Source organism: Colossoma macropomum, unplaced genomic scaffold, assembly GCF_904425465.1.
Source record: "Colossoma macropomum unplaced genomic scaffold, Colossoma_macropomum, whole genome shotgun sequence".
Lineage (NCBI taxonomy): Eukaryota > Metazoa > Chordata > Actinopteri > Characiformes > Serrasalmidae > Colossoma > Colossoma macropomum.
In genome coordinates, this window is record NW_023494795.1 from 35,716,501 (window position 1) to 35,732,334 (window position 15,834).

The window sequence follows — 15,834 nt, forward strand, 5'->3', positions numbered from 1 at the left end:
GTGATCTCCTCACTTCCACCAAACTCAGATTCATCTGTCTGACTTCCAGATGCTGAAGCCTGACTCATCACTCCAGAGTGCTTTACACTGCTCTAGCCAATGCACATGGTGATCTTAGACCTGTGTGCAGCTGTTCATTGAAATTAAATGCATAAAGCTCCCAACCAACAGCTCTAGCTGGCTATCGAGGCAGTTAGGAACTCTGTAATGATAGTGAGCTTGTATGGCCAATCGCTTTGCTGCTAAACTGTTGTTGCTTCTAGACATTTCCACTTTACACTAACAGCACTTTAAGTTGACCAGGGCAGCTCTAACATCCTATGATAATGCTATGTTTAAAGTCACTAAGCCCTTTAGCTTGATCCATTTTACTTCCAGTGTTTGTCTAAGGAGATTGCTTTGCTGCATTTTTTTATTTTATGTGCCTGTGAGTAATGGAAGTGACTAAAATATAGAAACCATTCACTAAAAGGGGTGTACGCAAACCTTTGGCAATATACTATTGTATGAAGTATTTATAAAAGCTATAAATGTAAGTATACATTCAACCTGCAACATGCAGTACCTATACTAAAAATAGCAGAAGCAGTTGTCTTTGCTGCAAGTATGAGATTGAGGAACAGAACAGAATGGCACTCTCCCTCCCTCTTTTTTTAGTATTGCATTACCAATACTAAAAAAACATTTTGATTTAGATCATTGTTGTTGTTGTTTTATTGCCCAAGCTTAGAACTGTTGCTTTGGATTAAATAAGTACTAGATAAATGGAGCTAATCTCTCTTTTAATATCTCTCTCTCTCTCGCTCTCTCCCCCTCCCACCCCCCTCTCTCTCTACCTTCCTCCATCTCTCCCTCCCACTCTCCCTCCCTCTCTCTACCTTCCTCCATCTCTCCCTCCCACTCTCCCTCCCTCTATCCCCTAGCCTATAGTCCGTCACCGGAGGCAGGTGAGTTGAAGCCTCCCTCCAGTAAAGACCCGTCCCGCTGGAGCGTAGAGGAGGTGGTGTGGTTCATTAAAGATGCAGACCCTCAGGCCCTAGGACCCCATGTAGAGCTCTTCCGAAAACATGTGAGTTCTGAAAATAGTTTCAGCACATACAGTCTTACAGTATCCAGACGGATTGTCATTGCCTGCAGTGCGCCTGCTATCAGAACAGAATAGCATCGTAATATCAAACACTGAAGAGTCATTCCACTAGATCAGTGCCTAGTGGACATGTCAAGAAATCATTTTTTTTTTCCTCAGTAGTTTCAATTACAAAGGACACAGATAAATTATTCTATTTGTGATGCATTTATATGTACTGTTATCGTGGAAACAGATATATGTCTGAGCATGGTAAGGTTAATATAACATTTATTTAGTAGTGTAAATTGCCTGCATTCCTAAAAATTATGTTAAAAAACATATCCACTTGCATAAAAAACATACATAATGTTAAGTACAAACAAAATTGGTATATTTAAGCTTGAAGAACACTAGCAGATTTGTGTCTCTGTCATCAAATAGTGTAGACTCTCACTCTTTTCTTGAAATGATCCAGAACAGATTCAAGATCCAAAATAACAAGCATATCAGAATTTATATTATTTAAAATGATGCTCTGGGAATAGGAACATATACAGTTTATACAATATGTTTTTTTAAACATGGTATCATTTCCCTTAAAGGCTTCACAATATTATGTTCTTGTGATATGTTGTGAACGTTGACAATTTTTGAACGTTTGTACAGTATAATACATTTTATTTTAGAATATTGCTAAAAGTAATCGTTTAACTTTTTAGTTTTTATTGTTTCACACAGTTTGAAAGTACCACCTGCCTTTACATTGATCAGTAGAAATGGTCCCAAATTACTGGGAATCAAATGTTGTTACCTGAATGTACATTAAAGTTCTAAATGCTTTTTTCTTCTCTTGTTAATATTTCAGTTGTGTTTAGTCGCAACAGTGACAATGTTGTTAGCATCACAGATGTATATTTGTGAAAGCATTGTTCTAAAAGGAGTTTTTGATGGGTTGTGATTGGTCCTCCAGGAGATTGATGGAGATGCTCTCCTCTTGCTGAAGAGTGACATGATCATGAAGTATCTGGGACTTAAACTGGGCCCGGCTCTCAAGCTCTGCTACCACATCGACAAGTTAAAACAGAACAAGTTCTGATCTGCCCCTGGTACGCCATAAGGCCACGCGCAACCACTTACAAGCACGCATGCATATATCCCCCATCCCACCCTACTGTACTCCACCCTTCCCCTTATATACACATACATACAGACACAAAATCACTTGCTCTCACATGCACTGAGACAGACTAGTTTACGGCATCATCCACTCTATTTTCATTTACAGTGCTTTGTGTTTTTCATATTGCGGATTTTTTTAAAACCCTCTCCTTCCTGGTGTGTCACTGCCCATGGACTTTCAACAGACTCCTGCGGTCATTTTGCTTACCTTTGGATGTGTCACTGACCTGGTCATTACATTGAGCTTGTTTGAAATGGATAAACTGAGTGATGACCAAGTCACGAAGAGCGCACCCATCCTGGAATTACAAATACAGTCACCCAGATAAGGAAAAAGGTGCGACTTAGTGACACCTAAGACGGATGTTGGGACAGTTTACGGTGACGAGTTGTTGTAGACTGCACCCATGCAAGTGTGGTGTACATCTCTATGGTGTATGCTCAGTTGTGGATTGTCTAAAGGTGGTGGCCACCTAGTGATGAAACTGAGGCACTGCAGTTCTCTGCAGACCTGAGACACTGGACTTCATTTTTTTCTGCAGAGTTTTTTTTCAGAGAGCAGCTACACGAGACATGATCACATCCAGAATGCGGTGTTTGAGTACAATCATAACTGTTCAGAATTCAGAAATAACTCATACAGGGTTACGCTGTTTTCGTCTCAACCAGCAAAATACAAGAATCAGTACTTGAGGATACAACCGTGGACCAATCCTTCAGAACAAGTTTGGATAGAAGATCAGAGTTAGCACCACCAAATCACACTACAATACAGTTTCTACAATATTCATGTTTAATGCAAACCAGCACCCAGAAAATGCATGGATACCAATGCAGCCGACAATGCAAACACTGGCACAATCCAACTTTTAACCCAATGGACCAAACACAGGTAGAACCACAGTGAGTTTCTTTACCAAATCCCACTCACACCTGCTTCTAATACAGGTATCACTTCAGTCAGGTGCACATAACGCAGATATAGTAGCAACACCATCTCTACCTGCCTATGCGTGCACTTTCAATATTAATCCATGGGGTATTCGAAAGAGGTTTTTGTTCACAAAAATATCCTTCACAAAGCATTATGGCAAAACTTAAGATGTTTTACTAATATCTGAATGCTTCTATTCAATATTATACCAGAGTACATTATTAATGTATTGTTTTTGAGATGTGCGTGGTGGCTACATCCAGGTAAGATTTATGATTCCCAAAATCTGCAGTACCTTATACATATAAACATTGTACAGACTATTTCTGGTCTTACTGAAGGCCATTTATATGTCAATTAAATGAATTAATTATTTTGGCACACAGGAGATGTACATAATAAAGGAAACTCCACATTAAATACTCAAACTCATTTGCCATTTTATCAGAAACACGTAACCATACAGGTGCACGTTTACAATTACTGTAACACAGTAGCCCATCTGTTGACTTACCACCCCCCTCTACCTCGTCCTTCAAAGTAAACGGACCACCACAGGACCATCACTGACTGCTGTGTTGAGAATGGTCCATCACGCAAATAGCATCTGGTCTGTGGTGTGCCTATGGTGGTCCTTTTCCATTGAAGGACAATGTGGAAGGAAACACCACATGAAATATTCTTACTCATTGGCCGATATATCAGAAACACCATATAGGTGTGCTCTGCAGGTTTAAGTTTGCCAACTGTTACGCAAGCCAGACTTCACTCATTGGTGGATGAATAGAGGGGGGGCTGATAAACTGTACATCAACTGATGGATGACAGTCAGTAATTTTAAACCTATAAAGTGCACTTTTGTGGTGTTTATGATGAGATGGCCAGTGAGTATGAGCAGTTCATGTGGCGTTTCTGTTATTTTGGACACCCACTGTATTTTCAAACAGTACATTTGTGTGAAGGGTGACAATTTGTGCGTGAACAGAATCAACAGAAGGCAACTATAAGCTGCCTGAGCTTCAGACATTTTCTTTTGTTTTTTTAGCATTTTTCAGTATGGAGCAGGTTTACAACCTAATGGTGGCTCAAACCTAATGTAAAGCATCTCAGTCTGCATTCTTTTGTAAATACAATCATTTAAATGATGACAAGCCACAGGTGACTATTTGCTAAATCACAGTGCATTTGTCAAATCAGCAGTGTCACAGAACAAAAAGGTGCAAGAGGAAAAGGAATAAATCATGTACAACAAGCTTTTTGCCTAAAACATGTAATCAGCTCTCTGCTAAGCTTCACTGTAGTACGTTGCGCTGCGGCTAAAACTAAAGCTGCGCTGTCTCACTTGTACAGAATCATCTGCAGCTTTGCATAGGAGAGGCTCTCTCTGTCTGTGCTGTTTCTTTCAGTGAGACATGCCTCATGCAGGCAAAAGAAAATGCCTAAGTACTGTACATCATATTGTAATTAAAGACGCTGTTTAAATAAGCCCTTCACTGTCAGCTGCCACTTCACTGGGATTAGTATGCCAAACTGCCTATGGTTGTTCAGATTTGTAGTTCAGTTCTTTGGGAAAGGCCTTCAGCTTTTTACATGTAATACCTTCTGTAGAGGTCAGTAGGTGAGCGTAATGTGCCTGGCACTAGAAAGATTTAGAAAAGGCAAAAAAGATGTATTGAATGCCTAAGTGTATAACTCAAAGCATAGAGGTGCTGTTTTAATAACTTATTAATTGTAATATCCACCCTTATTTTTATTTCCACACTTTGCATAGCCCTTGCATAGTAAGTAGCATTGCACCTGTTTTAGACCTGTAAGTGCATTCTGCCTTGCCTGAGTCTGGTGTAACGAAAATAGTTGACATATTAAGCTTAAACCCGCATGCTGTGTACATACGACCACACTTGCATAAAAACGCTGATGCTCGCCTGTGCAGTGGTGCGGCCAAACATGCTGGCTGGAGAGGAACATGTTATCCTGTGGAAGGAACTTAATCACTTGGTTAACTTCTTTAGGTGCTCCTTACATTCTGAATGCCGACCACTAAGAAAAAGGCTGTACAATAAATTCAGTAGTACAAAGGAAACAGGAATACATTTCTGAACCTGTAGTCTTGTACACAAGGTAAATTATTTCTGCTCAGTGGTTGATGTGGGTGTTGGCTTGTTGAGGTAACACTGAGAACCGAGGAATATCTTTTTCAACTTCAGCTATAATGGTTAGCCTAGCCTAGCCACACTCCTTCAGACTCATGTTTCTATAGTACTGTGGAATTATGGTTTGCACACTGTCAACTTTTAACTTTATAATTCTACATGTGAGAAGTTGACGGTCCAGGAATCTCATGACTGCTTTTGACAGCATCAACTAGAGGTGGGCAATATGGCCAAAGTATAATAATGATAATCAAAGACATTTTCAATGTATGCAGCAGTAAATTTAATTATACAGGACTTACTATGCTTTCTTTGTAATAAAACCTGCAGTTGGTCTGTGTCTATTAAGTACTGACAATATCCACAATATGCTCAGAAAAGCATATTGTGAAGTCATTTATCACGATGATAGAATATCGTCATATTGCCCACCCCTAGTGTCAACTACTTTCGTTACACTGGCACCATTTTTTTTTTCTTGATAGCCTTCACTTGAACACCATAGGGCTGTCCTAACAGGTTCATAACCAGTCCTGCAGTCCTGCTGTTGATTATGTATGGCACTGCAGAGGGTGGAATGTTTTGTTGTAAACAAATCTGAAGGTTTGAATCTGGTTAGCACTGTTTGCTATGTCAGACGTATTAGCGGGGTGTTAAAGGAGCTAAAAACAATATCTACTTTATACAGTTTTCCCCAAATGTAGTCAGTTGTCCAAGAATTAATATCTGTAAACTAGGGTTGGGACCACTGATTGATTAACTGATTGTTGATTATTGATATGGGACGATTAATGGAATTTATCTTTTTTTTTCCCATTTTGTATTCTTGAGCACTGTATGCACAGATCCCTTTTCTGAAACTCCAGTTCTGGTTTTACTTTTATTTACACGCACAGCTGTGGGATGTCCTGCACATCACGGTGTTACTATGTGTCATGCTGGCATGGTGCCATATTTACGGTAATGCAAAAATTTGTCTGCCCCTGGTCAAACATTTTTTGTTGATTTTCTAAATAAAAGTTACACATCCTGTTCTGCACTTCTTAATATACAGTTACTTTTTATTAGCTGATTTTAACATACTGGGGAAAAAAAACATAAAATATGGCCTTTGTACATTTGATGCTGTAGGTTTTATTTTTTCTAATATGTTAAACTCAGCAAATAAATAGAAATGGTGCTCTAAAATGTTTAGGAAAATGCCATACCAGGTGGTATTCAAACATTTGCATACAACTATACGTAAAACAGCATAAGAAGCAGTATTTTTGTGGTAGTTTTACTTTAATATGTAGTCGTCGTGAAACTTTTTAATACTACGTTGGTGTTTTTGCCTTTAATGCACAAAAAACGTCCAATGTCCAAGTCCAGTGTGCGTAGTTGACATTGAGAATGTGAAGACAAAGGGAACAAAGAAATGCATTCATTGAGTAGTTATGGTGACTTAAAGATGTGGGCACTGGGTAACAGTCCATTCTGCTAAACAAGTCACAAACAGCACGGTTAGATCCACCAACAGTGTTAATGTTTACGCTTTCAAAACTTATAAAATTCTGTGGAAAAAAGGCCTTAAGGCTTTGTCAACTCACTGGCACAAATACAGCCATCCTGGATGTGCTGAATAAGTACCTGCAAAAAGCCTGTGACTTAAAATTATAAAAACACTATGTATTAATAATTTTGTCCCAATTTTTATTGATTTTTCATATTGCTTGTTATCCCAATCCTCCTATAAATATGGACAAAAGTAGAGGCAAACTTCAGGCTTTTTACAGTGACATACCTTTTTTTTATAGATAGCAAAGAGAAAACACATTCTTGCCCCGTAGCTCCTGTGTAAGATTAAAAAAACAAGGTTTGGACACAGAACGTCTTGGACGATCGACTACATTTGGGCTAAATTGTGTAAATGTGAGTTTTACCAAACTGTTCCTTTAAAGGATTCTTACTTCGTTACTGCAGCCCTGGAGAATGTTTCTCTCCTCTTTTGTGTCCGTTTTGTACTTTGGCCTCCGTGCCACGTCACTTTGGTGTCATTTTTGATATAATGCATAATGCAAGTGTATGTTTATGAATGCTGCTCTTGCTGACAGTCTCACCCAGTGCTGTTCTTCAGAATACAAGACAACCGTTCATATATTAAAGGAGGTTTTATGAAGAGGCTTTCGTGTCAATACAAGACTTGGGGGACTGTAACACGGACCATTCATGTTGGTGCTAAAATATGACTGTATTTAATGATTACTAATTTTATTCATTTGATTTTCATTTTCTTATGTTCAGTTCATTGATTTCAACGGTGTGGCTTCAGTGTTGTGAAATATTGTGAACACAGACAGGCTGTGGTCTGTCCGTTTGTGAGATATACAGTATACAAAACATTACAAAAGCATCTGAATAAAGCATTAATGAGCACTCAGTACTGCAAGCTCTTTTCTTTCCTGTTTCTTATTGCCCTTTATGCACAGAACACAGTTCACCGATTAGTAGTCTAGTAGCACATCAGGCAACATGTATTTAGTATAACTGTCTGCCATGTTAACCTTATCCTGTGCGTTTAGTTTAGGATATTTGCATGCTACATTAGTATTGTTAATATTCCACCAGTAATGAAAACTTTATTTTAAAATTACATTAATTAAACAGAATCAGAATCACTTTATTTTCAGCAAGTATGTTGCACATATGGGAACTTTGTCTTGCGCATATGTATGACATATAAAATACTACGTAGACTATTTACAAATATTTAAAGAAGATACTAACTAAGGAAAGGTAAAAATAAAACATTAAAAGATCCAGTGTGAAAGGAGCCAATGTGAATATATACATATGTGCAGGTCCGAGTAAACAAAGTCAGCTATTACTTTCAGTATCTTCAAGGGGAAATCCACCAATATTTCAACATTTCTGCATAAGTCTATTGCTGAGATGTAAACAAAGTCAAACAGATTGGTTTGATGTGAAATAGTGCATTGTACAGAAACTTACAGACTCAGATTTCTTTACAGTGGTGGTTATAGGAACCAGGGGTTGCAATGTCTACAACACAAATATAGCCTTTTTTTCTCTATTTCTTTGGGTACTATTTTGCCTTAAAATGCCCTCGATAAACCTCTCTGTCATGAATGGATTTTAAAAAACACAATTTAGGCCACAACATTTCACACACCACTTAGAATGACTCTGTTTACATCTTAATGATTAAGCAGAAATTTTGAAAAAATGGTGGAATTCCCATTTAAGAGTGGTGTGAACATCTGTACGGTTGTTATGCATTGTGGTACATAAAAAGTTTCAGGTGTCCACTGCTCTACAGCTACAGCGCTGGGGAAAAAGCTGGCTTGTCTAGTTGTGCTGGCTTTGATGGCCCTAAATGTTTTACCAGAGGGAAGTGCTTGGAAGAGGTGATGTCCAGGGTGAGAGGGGTTGGCTATAAATTTGCCAGCACACTTTATGACCCTACTGCTGTATGTCTTAAAGCGTTGGCAGACTACATCCAATGATCATCACTGCTGACCTGGAATTTGGCTCTTTCTTGTGAGGTGGAGGATCCAAACCAGAAGAGAAAATGGACTCCGTGATCGCTGTATAGAACTGGATCATGAGGGCCTGCAGCTGTTTGAAAGACTCCACAGTGGCTCTGAGGCTGACCACAGCAGTGTCATTTGCAAACTTCAGGATGTTCACAGATGGTTCCTTAGAACCATCATTGGTGCAGAGACTGAAAAGCAGGGGTGAGAGCACACAACTTTGTGGTACACAAAGACCCAGGGTCTGGGTATCTGACGCGTTTTCTGAGCTGCACCTGCTTCTGTGTGTCAGGAAATCCTTGTCCCATCAGTAACTAGGACAGTTTGACCTACAGGAGCTGGCACAAACAGAACATCATCAACAGAGCTGTTTGCTCTGTACACAAACTGCATGTGATCCAGCAAAGGGTTTCTAAAGGTAGGCTAGGACTTTCATGACTACTGAGGTCAGGGGACCAGCCTGTAGACATTTAGGGCCAGATTTACTAAAAGAGGTGCAAATAAAGGACCACCAACACTTTGTGCCTGTGGCTAATTTAGGGGCTTATTTTCAGGTGCAACTTCATAATTATCTCACATTCTTTTTGTATGGAAGTCCGTTTCTGCCAGATAGGAGGAAACATGCTGCATCTGGTTAATCATGTCTCAAAAAAAGAATGTATGCAGAGAAGAAAAGAGAAGGAGAAGAGACAAGGAGAAAAAGTTTACAGATATAGGTATCCTTTGTTTGTTTTTTTGTGATTAATCCTCATGCTCGTGCACATAACAGCATCACGTTAGTACGCCAAAGCTGTTGGGGCCCCTGAAAAAAAATCCTGCTCAAGGCCCCCAAAAGGCTAGAGCCACTTCCTATTCCTTCTATTGTACCGGAAACAGAACAGCAAACTCCCACAAATGAAGGGGATGAATAGAGCTAAATGGCTAAAAGCAAAAAACTAAACGTCTCTAACCATTTGTCTGATACCTTCCTTTAATTTTTGAAAAGTAGAAATATGGGTTTCATAAAAAAATCTAAGAAAACGTACCAGTATCTTTACGTTTTTTTCTTTTCTTTTCAGCATACAGGTTTTGTGCAGTAGGACGCTGGCGTTACTGCTACTGAGTGCTGATGGGTTGGCGAGTCTGAGTGATGCGTTTTGCGCTTACTGACGTCATGAACGTTCGCGAGGCACTGTTAGAAAGTCCTAAACAAAAAGTCTTAAGTAATAAATAAATAAAAAAATAAGACATATAACTGGAGTTCAAAAGCATCCAATAAGGATAGTAGCAGTGTTAAAATGTTATGCTGTTCTGTTCTGAAAATTAGTTCTGTGTCTATATAAAACATTATTTTTCTAAAATACCAGTTTGTTTTTAAATTTATCACCTTAAGAATAATTTGACTTTTACAAAATGTTTTTAGTCGAATTTGAAAATAAACAAATGTGTTAGACAATCTCTTTTCTCTGTTTCTCAGCAACAACAGTAGCAGCCTCATTAGCGCCAAATTTAAGGCAAGTTATTCCAGGAATTAAACAGAGTCGTTGCGTCTTTTTACTAAGTCACAACAGCCACTTTTTTCAACGCCAAAGTGATTCATAAATCCGCTTTTTAGTTCTATAAAGTTTGTCTTCTAAGACATAATACCATTTTCGTGGAGATGCTGGGGATTGAACCCAGGACCTCATACATGCGAAGCATGCGCTCTACCACTGAGCTACATCCCCGTCACAGATAGAGGATAGAGTGACGCGTAACCTGACACGTGTTGTTTTTTGTACGGTTTTAGAGATTACCCAGTTTATTGGTGTACAGCTCGAGACTGTAGTCCATCTATTGCTGGACAGTCTGTAGTAGCCTTCCACTAGTCCTTCATCAGTGGTCAGTTACCTACCAACTGACGTGCCTCATACACTTCTACCCACTACCATGTCAGCGTCACTGGTGTGCTGAGAATGCTCCACCACCCAGATAATACCTGGTCAGCAGTGGTCCAGTGGTCAGATACTAACCGATGATAGTGTATTGGGTGACGCATGTGCATCAACAGATTCGTAGGTGACGCATTCGTTATGGCGCCATCTGCTGGAATGAAGGATGAGTTGCGAGTCAGGTTGCACTGGTGTTTTTGGTTTTAACAGAATTTTGTTCAGAATTATTGGCTGATCTACAAAAAAGTTGTACAGAGCTTCAAAATGTGTAAGAAAATGTTAATAAAGCATGACTTTTAACGGGCATGGCAGACATTTTCTGCTATTTTTACAGTTTTCACTTTGAGTGCTCAACATTCTTCTCCAACTCTTCATCTTCTCTGATTCATCTTTGTCTTTGTGCTATGCAATTTAAAATATCATTGCATCTTGCAAGTTTGCACCTTTTGCATTAATTTCGATGCTGCCATTATATGTTGCTATTGCTGCTCTTTGCCTATAGGTGGTGCTCTTATGTCACAAATGTTCTTGGCCTGAGACTTCTGGTCTTAAACATTCAGGTATAAACTGAAATGATGATCCTCATTTGCCAGACTTATTGTACAATATTAAACTATGCTATTCTGGATATGCCATGTAACTGAATACAATTAGCATGCAAAATGAGCCCAGGCTATTTGCTGCCCATACACTGTTAATCCCCTAAAATATGCAAGAAAAACAGTATATTTAGTCATAAAATGGGCATATGGTAGAATAATGGAATATTAACAATTGATTGCTGTCTTGAATGCCCTTAAAACATGTTTATATGGGATATATATTGGGAGCTGGCTATGAGACAGTGGGCTTAGTTCTCTTTTGCAAACTCCATAAATGACAGCTGACTATCACATGACTTCTAATTCATTGTTTTTGTTCATTTTTCTCGTTAATTTGGCCTGATAAATGTTGCATACATTTCTCTACCACCAGTAAGGTTGGTAAGGAATCTCATAATAAATTATAGATTTGTTTTCCAGTCTATGGTTAGTTTTGTAACATTAGAAGTCAATGCAAGGTCAGCTGGAACTTATTTCTGTAGATTCTGTATACATCACGAATGCCTCCTATAGGAAGTCTGCCATTGCACCTTTTTTGAACTACTGGTAACACAGCATTTTTAGCTTCTCAGCACACTTGACTGTAGTCTGCAACAATGAGAGCTTTGTCTAACAATGGGCATTATCCCTGGGGATCCCCTCCAACGGATGGTAGCAGTATAGCTGTTACTCAAACATGAATCCATCTGGAGGTCACACCTCTACAATATGGAGCAGTGCCTTAAATGGGTGTTCTCCTGGGTCCTGTCCACTTAATGTAATACAATGCAAGAAAACCCATTTATATCCAGGATTTTTGTTGATCAGCAAATCTCAAAGGCATTTGAGCCATTTCAAAAAGTACATGCTTAAAATCCTTTTGCATGAGCTATATATAAAAATTTGACAATACAGTATGACATTGTCATTGTCTGGGTTCTTCAGCAGATGTATAAATGTCTACAACACTGTGTTAATAACAATATACTTCATGCAATACTGTGATATCAGCACAACAAACACTTATAAGATCATTCAGCATAGTGACAGAGGACCTACAACTGACCCTTGAGGAACTCCTCCAGTTAAAGCTTATAAATAAAAGGACACTCTTTTATTCGCATGCATTGAGCTCCAACTGATACATAACACATATCCATTGTACGGGACCAAGTTAAGTTTATATATATATATATATATATAGCTATATAGTTCTTTTATATTGTATATATAATATATTGTATATAGTTATTTTCTAGTTGTAAAAACTTTTTCCTAGTTTCAGAATCAGCCCTAGCACTCCACCTTCATCTGATGCTCCCACTCTGAGCATCTCTACGGAACGCAACCCAGAGTAAAAAGGTGTTGTGTCCACTACTGATGAAACTCTTTTGGAGTAATGTATGAACATTAGACAGCCTGGTGGCATTTTAGTCATGTCCAAGAAAGCAAGTGACTGTAACTGTTGAAAATCAATGTTATGATGGACGTCTTTCAAAAATGCATTAAAAAAAACTCAACCATAATTGTTGCACAGAAGGACAGCACTTTAAAAGCTGCTCAAGGCTACTCCAGCAGCTCAAGGCTAGACTCATTATTGGAGAGATTCTGGGTGGATGCTCAGGGCTCTCTGAGCAGCCGTGATGGTACTGGAGCAGCTTAGCGAAGAGAACATGACACAGAGGGGCAATAAACAACAAAAGCTTGTCACCCCCCCCACCCCCCCCCCACCACCACCACTCACACACACACACCCCCAACCACCATACAAAAAAAAGGAAAAACAATGCGCACATGAAGAACTGCCTTAAGCTAAAACTCAAAGAGAGTGGAAGAGGTGAGGGGGAGGGTACAAATACAGAAGTGAAGGATTCCGGGGGAGGATGGAACCGGCCGTTCTTTAATGGATGTTGCAAATACTGAAAACATACCCTCCAGGTGTGGACAAAATCCATAAACTTAGGATGTTGGGAAAACAGAGTCAATTGAACAAACAGGCAAACACATACACAGACACATAAACACGCGCAAACACAACAAAGCATTTCCAGCTTCCTTCCTTGTGGGGATTAACTCTAACAATGCTTGCTCTTTCCACTCATGCACCAAATAGATTCACTGTATATAATCTGGATTTCTTTGCATGATAAAGCCAAAGCTACTTGCTGCTGACTCAGGATGTGGTTTCAGGTACCTGAAATAAATGCTACAGCTCTAATTACTAGAAACAGGACACAGCAACATTTTAGCCCAGCACATTTGAGCCCCCAGTATGCTTATTCAGACTGTTCCCAGCACTGTCAGTGGTGAGATGTGGTCAAGACATGGCAGTGGTCAGAATGTGACCTCATTTCCTCCACAGCAGATTGAACAGTGAAGAATCACCCTTGTCCCTGTGGTGTGTGGCTGCAGCAGCACACAATGCTGAAAGATCAGAGTTCACACCAGATACAGCTATACATTCACTGTCCACTTTATTAGGACTTCCATTCACTGGCCACCTTATGTGCTCCACTTACCTTATAGGTCCACTATATGGGTGTACAGTTACAGACACGTGGTCTGTTGATAGTGCATGTGAATGTCTGGGTTAGATTAGATGTTAAGTGAACTGTTGGTTCTAATAGTGGATGCGGGAGAAACGGGCAGGCGTGAAGACCTGACTGACATTGAGGTCAGATGATTGGGTTGGAGTATCTCCAAAACAGCAAAGCTAGTGGTGTGCTCTCGGTTAGCAGTAGCGTGTACCTACCAATGAGTAAGAACAAACCTGCAAACCTGCAACAGGGTGTTGGACATTCCAGGTATGTTTGCACCATTTACCTGGCGAAGTGATGGCACCAGGATGCACTGTGGTAAGAAGACAAGCCGATGGAGGGAGTGTGATGCTCTGGGCACTGTTCTGCTGGGAAACCCTGGCCCTAGGCACCTAACTTACCTACCTAAACATTGTTGTGGACCCGGCACCCCTTCACGGCAATAGTATTCCCTAATGGCAGTGGCCTCTTTTGGCAGGATGATGCCACCTGCCACATGGCTTGGTTCGGGAATGGTTTGAACATGATAAAGAGTTTGAGGTGTAGCACTGGCCTCCAAATTCCCAGGATGTGCTGAAACAGCAAGTGCAATCTACTGAACGGATATTTGTTCTTCACTTTCTGTTTCTTTTTATTCTTACTGCTCTAAACTATAGTCTGATCAGACTGCAGGTACTACGGTGTTAGTTTGTTGGTCACAAACCTCATTACATCAGTATCCCATTTGAGACATCAGAGCATCACTTCAACACAGTTTTAACAATGTTGTGCTGTAATATTCAGGTCGTCGTTCGTTCTGTAACTTAGAACTACATAGGCAAAAACACAATTTGTCCTCAATCTCAACTTACAGATAAAATTACATCACCAGAAAGTTTATTCTGTCAAGTTATCACAGAATTCAGCCTCTGTCTTCCTCTCTCTCTCTCTCTCCCGCTCTCTCTCTCTGCCTGTGAACAGTGTGAGAGGCTATTTAGCTGTTCAACTGTCAAGTAAAGTAAAAATAAGTGTCTACTCCTGTATGAAGTAATTAATATGGTTGCCAGAGAATGTATCAGAGTAAAGAAAATTAAAACGGGATAAATTTGCATTTGTTGCTAATGATTTTAATGGTAGAAATGTACTATACAGTTATCAACACTTTTACACAGCTTGAAGGCTGTGAATGTAATGCTTACTGTCTGTAGAGATTCACACTTATAAGTTAATATAAGCTAATGTTCAAGAAGCTTAAGGATGTTAGGGCTGTCACTAAAAATTACCTTATTAATCAAGTATCCTGCTGGAAAAACCAGCACAGAGCAGAATTCCATGCTAGTCTAAGCTGGTCTATGCTGGTCATGCTGGTCTGGTGGTAGTTTAACTGGTCACTGAGCATGGTCATACTAGTTGACCAGCATACCAGCATCCAAAGCACAACATTTGCTGGTTATTCTGGTTTCTCTAGCAGAGTAATCTATGTGTTATCTTGACTTTTAATCAAGTTATTTCATGTAGACTTTACAAACTCTGCAGAGCCTTTCAGGGATTCTGAACTACTTTATTGGAAACAGATTAACTAGGAAGCCTTATTGTATCATTTAACCATGAAATGCATTCATGTAAACCTTGTTTCCTACACAGTACACAGAAAGATGTGCAAATGTGCATTAGCGGAGATACTACTGAGATCAGTCTTCACTTTAATGTTTGGCTTTAGTTTTGCCTTTTTAGATTATTTCCAATAATGTAGTCGGGTCAACTCAGAACCTTTTCAGGTTGTGATTCTGGATATACAAAGAAGTACCTCTTATGCTTATTCACATACTTTTCTACTACTTATTTACTTATTACTTATTTTACTTCAGTAATTTACTTTATTAATACTTTTACTTTCACTACAGTAACAGTACTTTTACTTAAGTAGGGATTTTCAGTACTCTTTCCACCCCTGCCAAC

At 39.3% G+C, this 15,834-nt stretch overlaps 1 protein-coding gene and 1 non-coding gene across 6 annotated transcripts in view; one reads left to right on the top strand and one right to left on the bottom strand.

Annotated features, from left to right (window-relative positions):
• Positions 1-7,757, top strand: part of scml4 (Scm polycomb group protein like 4) — a 61,647-nt gene extending 53,890 nt beyond the window's left edge. For all 5 annotated transcript variants that reach the window (XM_036582322.1, XM_036582320.1, XM_036582321.1 and 2 more), the window contains 2 exons: positions 924-1,069; positions 2,040-7,757. In XM_036582322.1, coding sequence (XP_036438215.1) covers positions 924-1,069; positions 2,040-2,165 — 272 coding nt within the window. In that variant the 3' untranslated portion in view covers positions 2,166-7,757. The remainder of the gene's footprint in view (positions 1-923; positions 1,070-2,039) is intronic.
• A 2,745-nt stretch (positions 7,758-10,502) lies between these two features.
• Positions 10,503-10,574, bottom strand: trnaa-cgc. The gene has a single exon. It is a non-coding gene; the product is annotated as a tRNA-Ala (tRNA).
• Between the last annotated feature and the right edge of the window lie 5,260 nt (positions 10,575-15,834).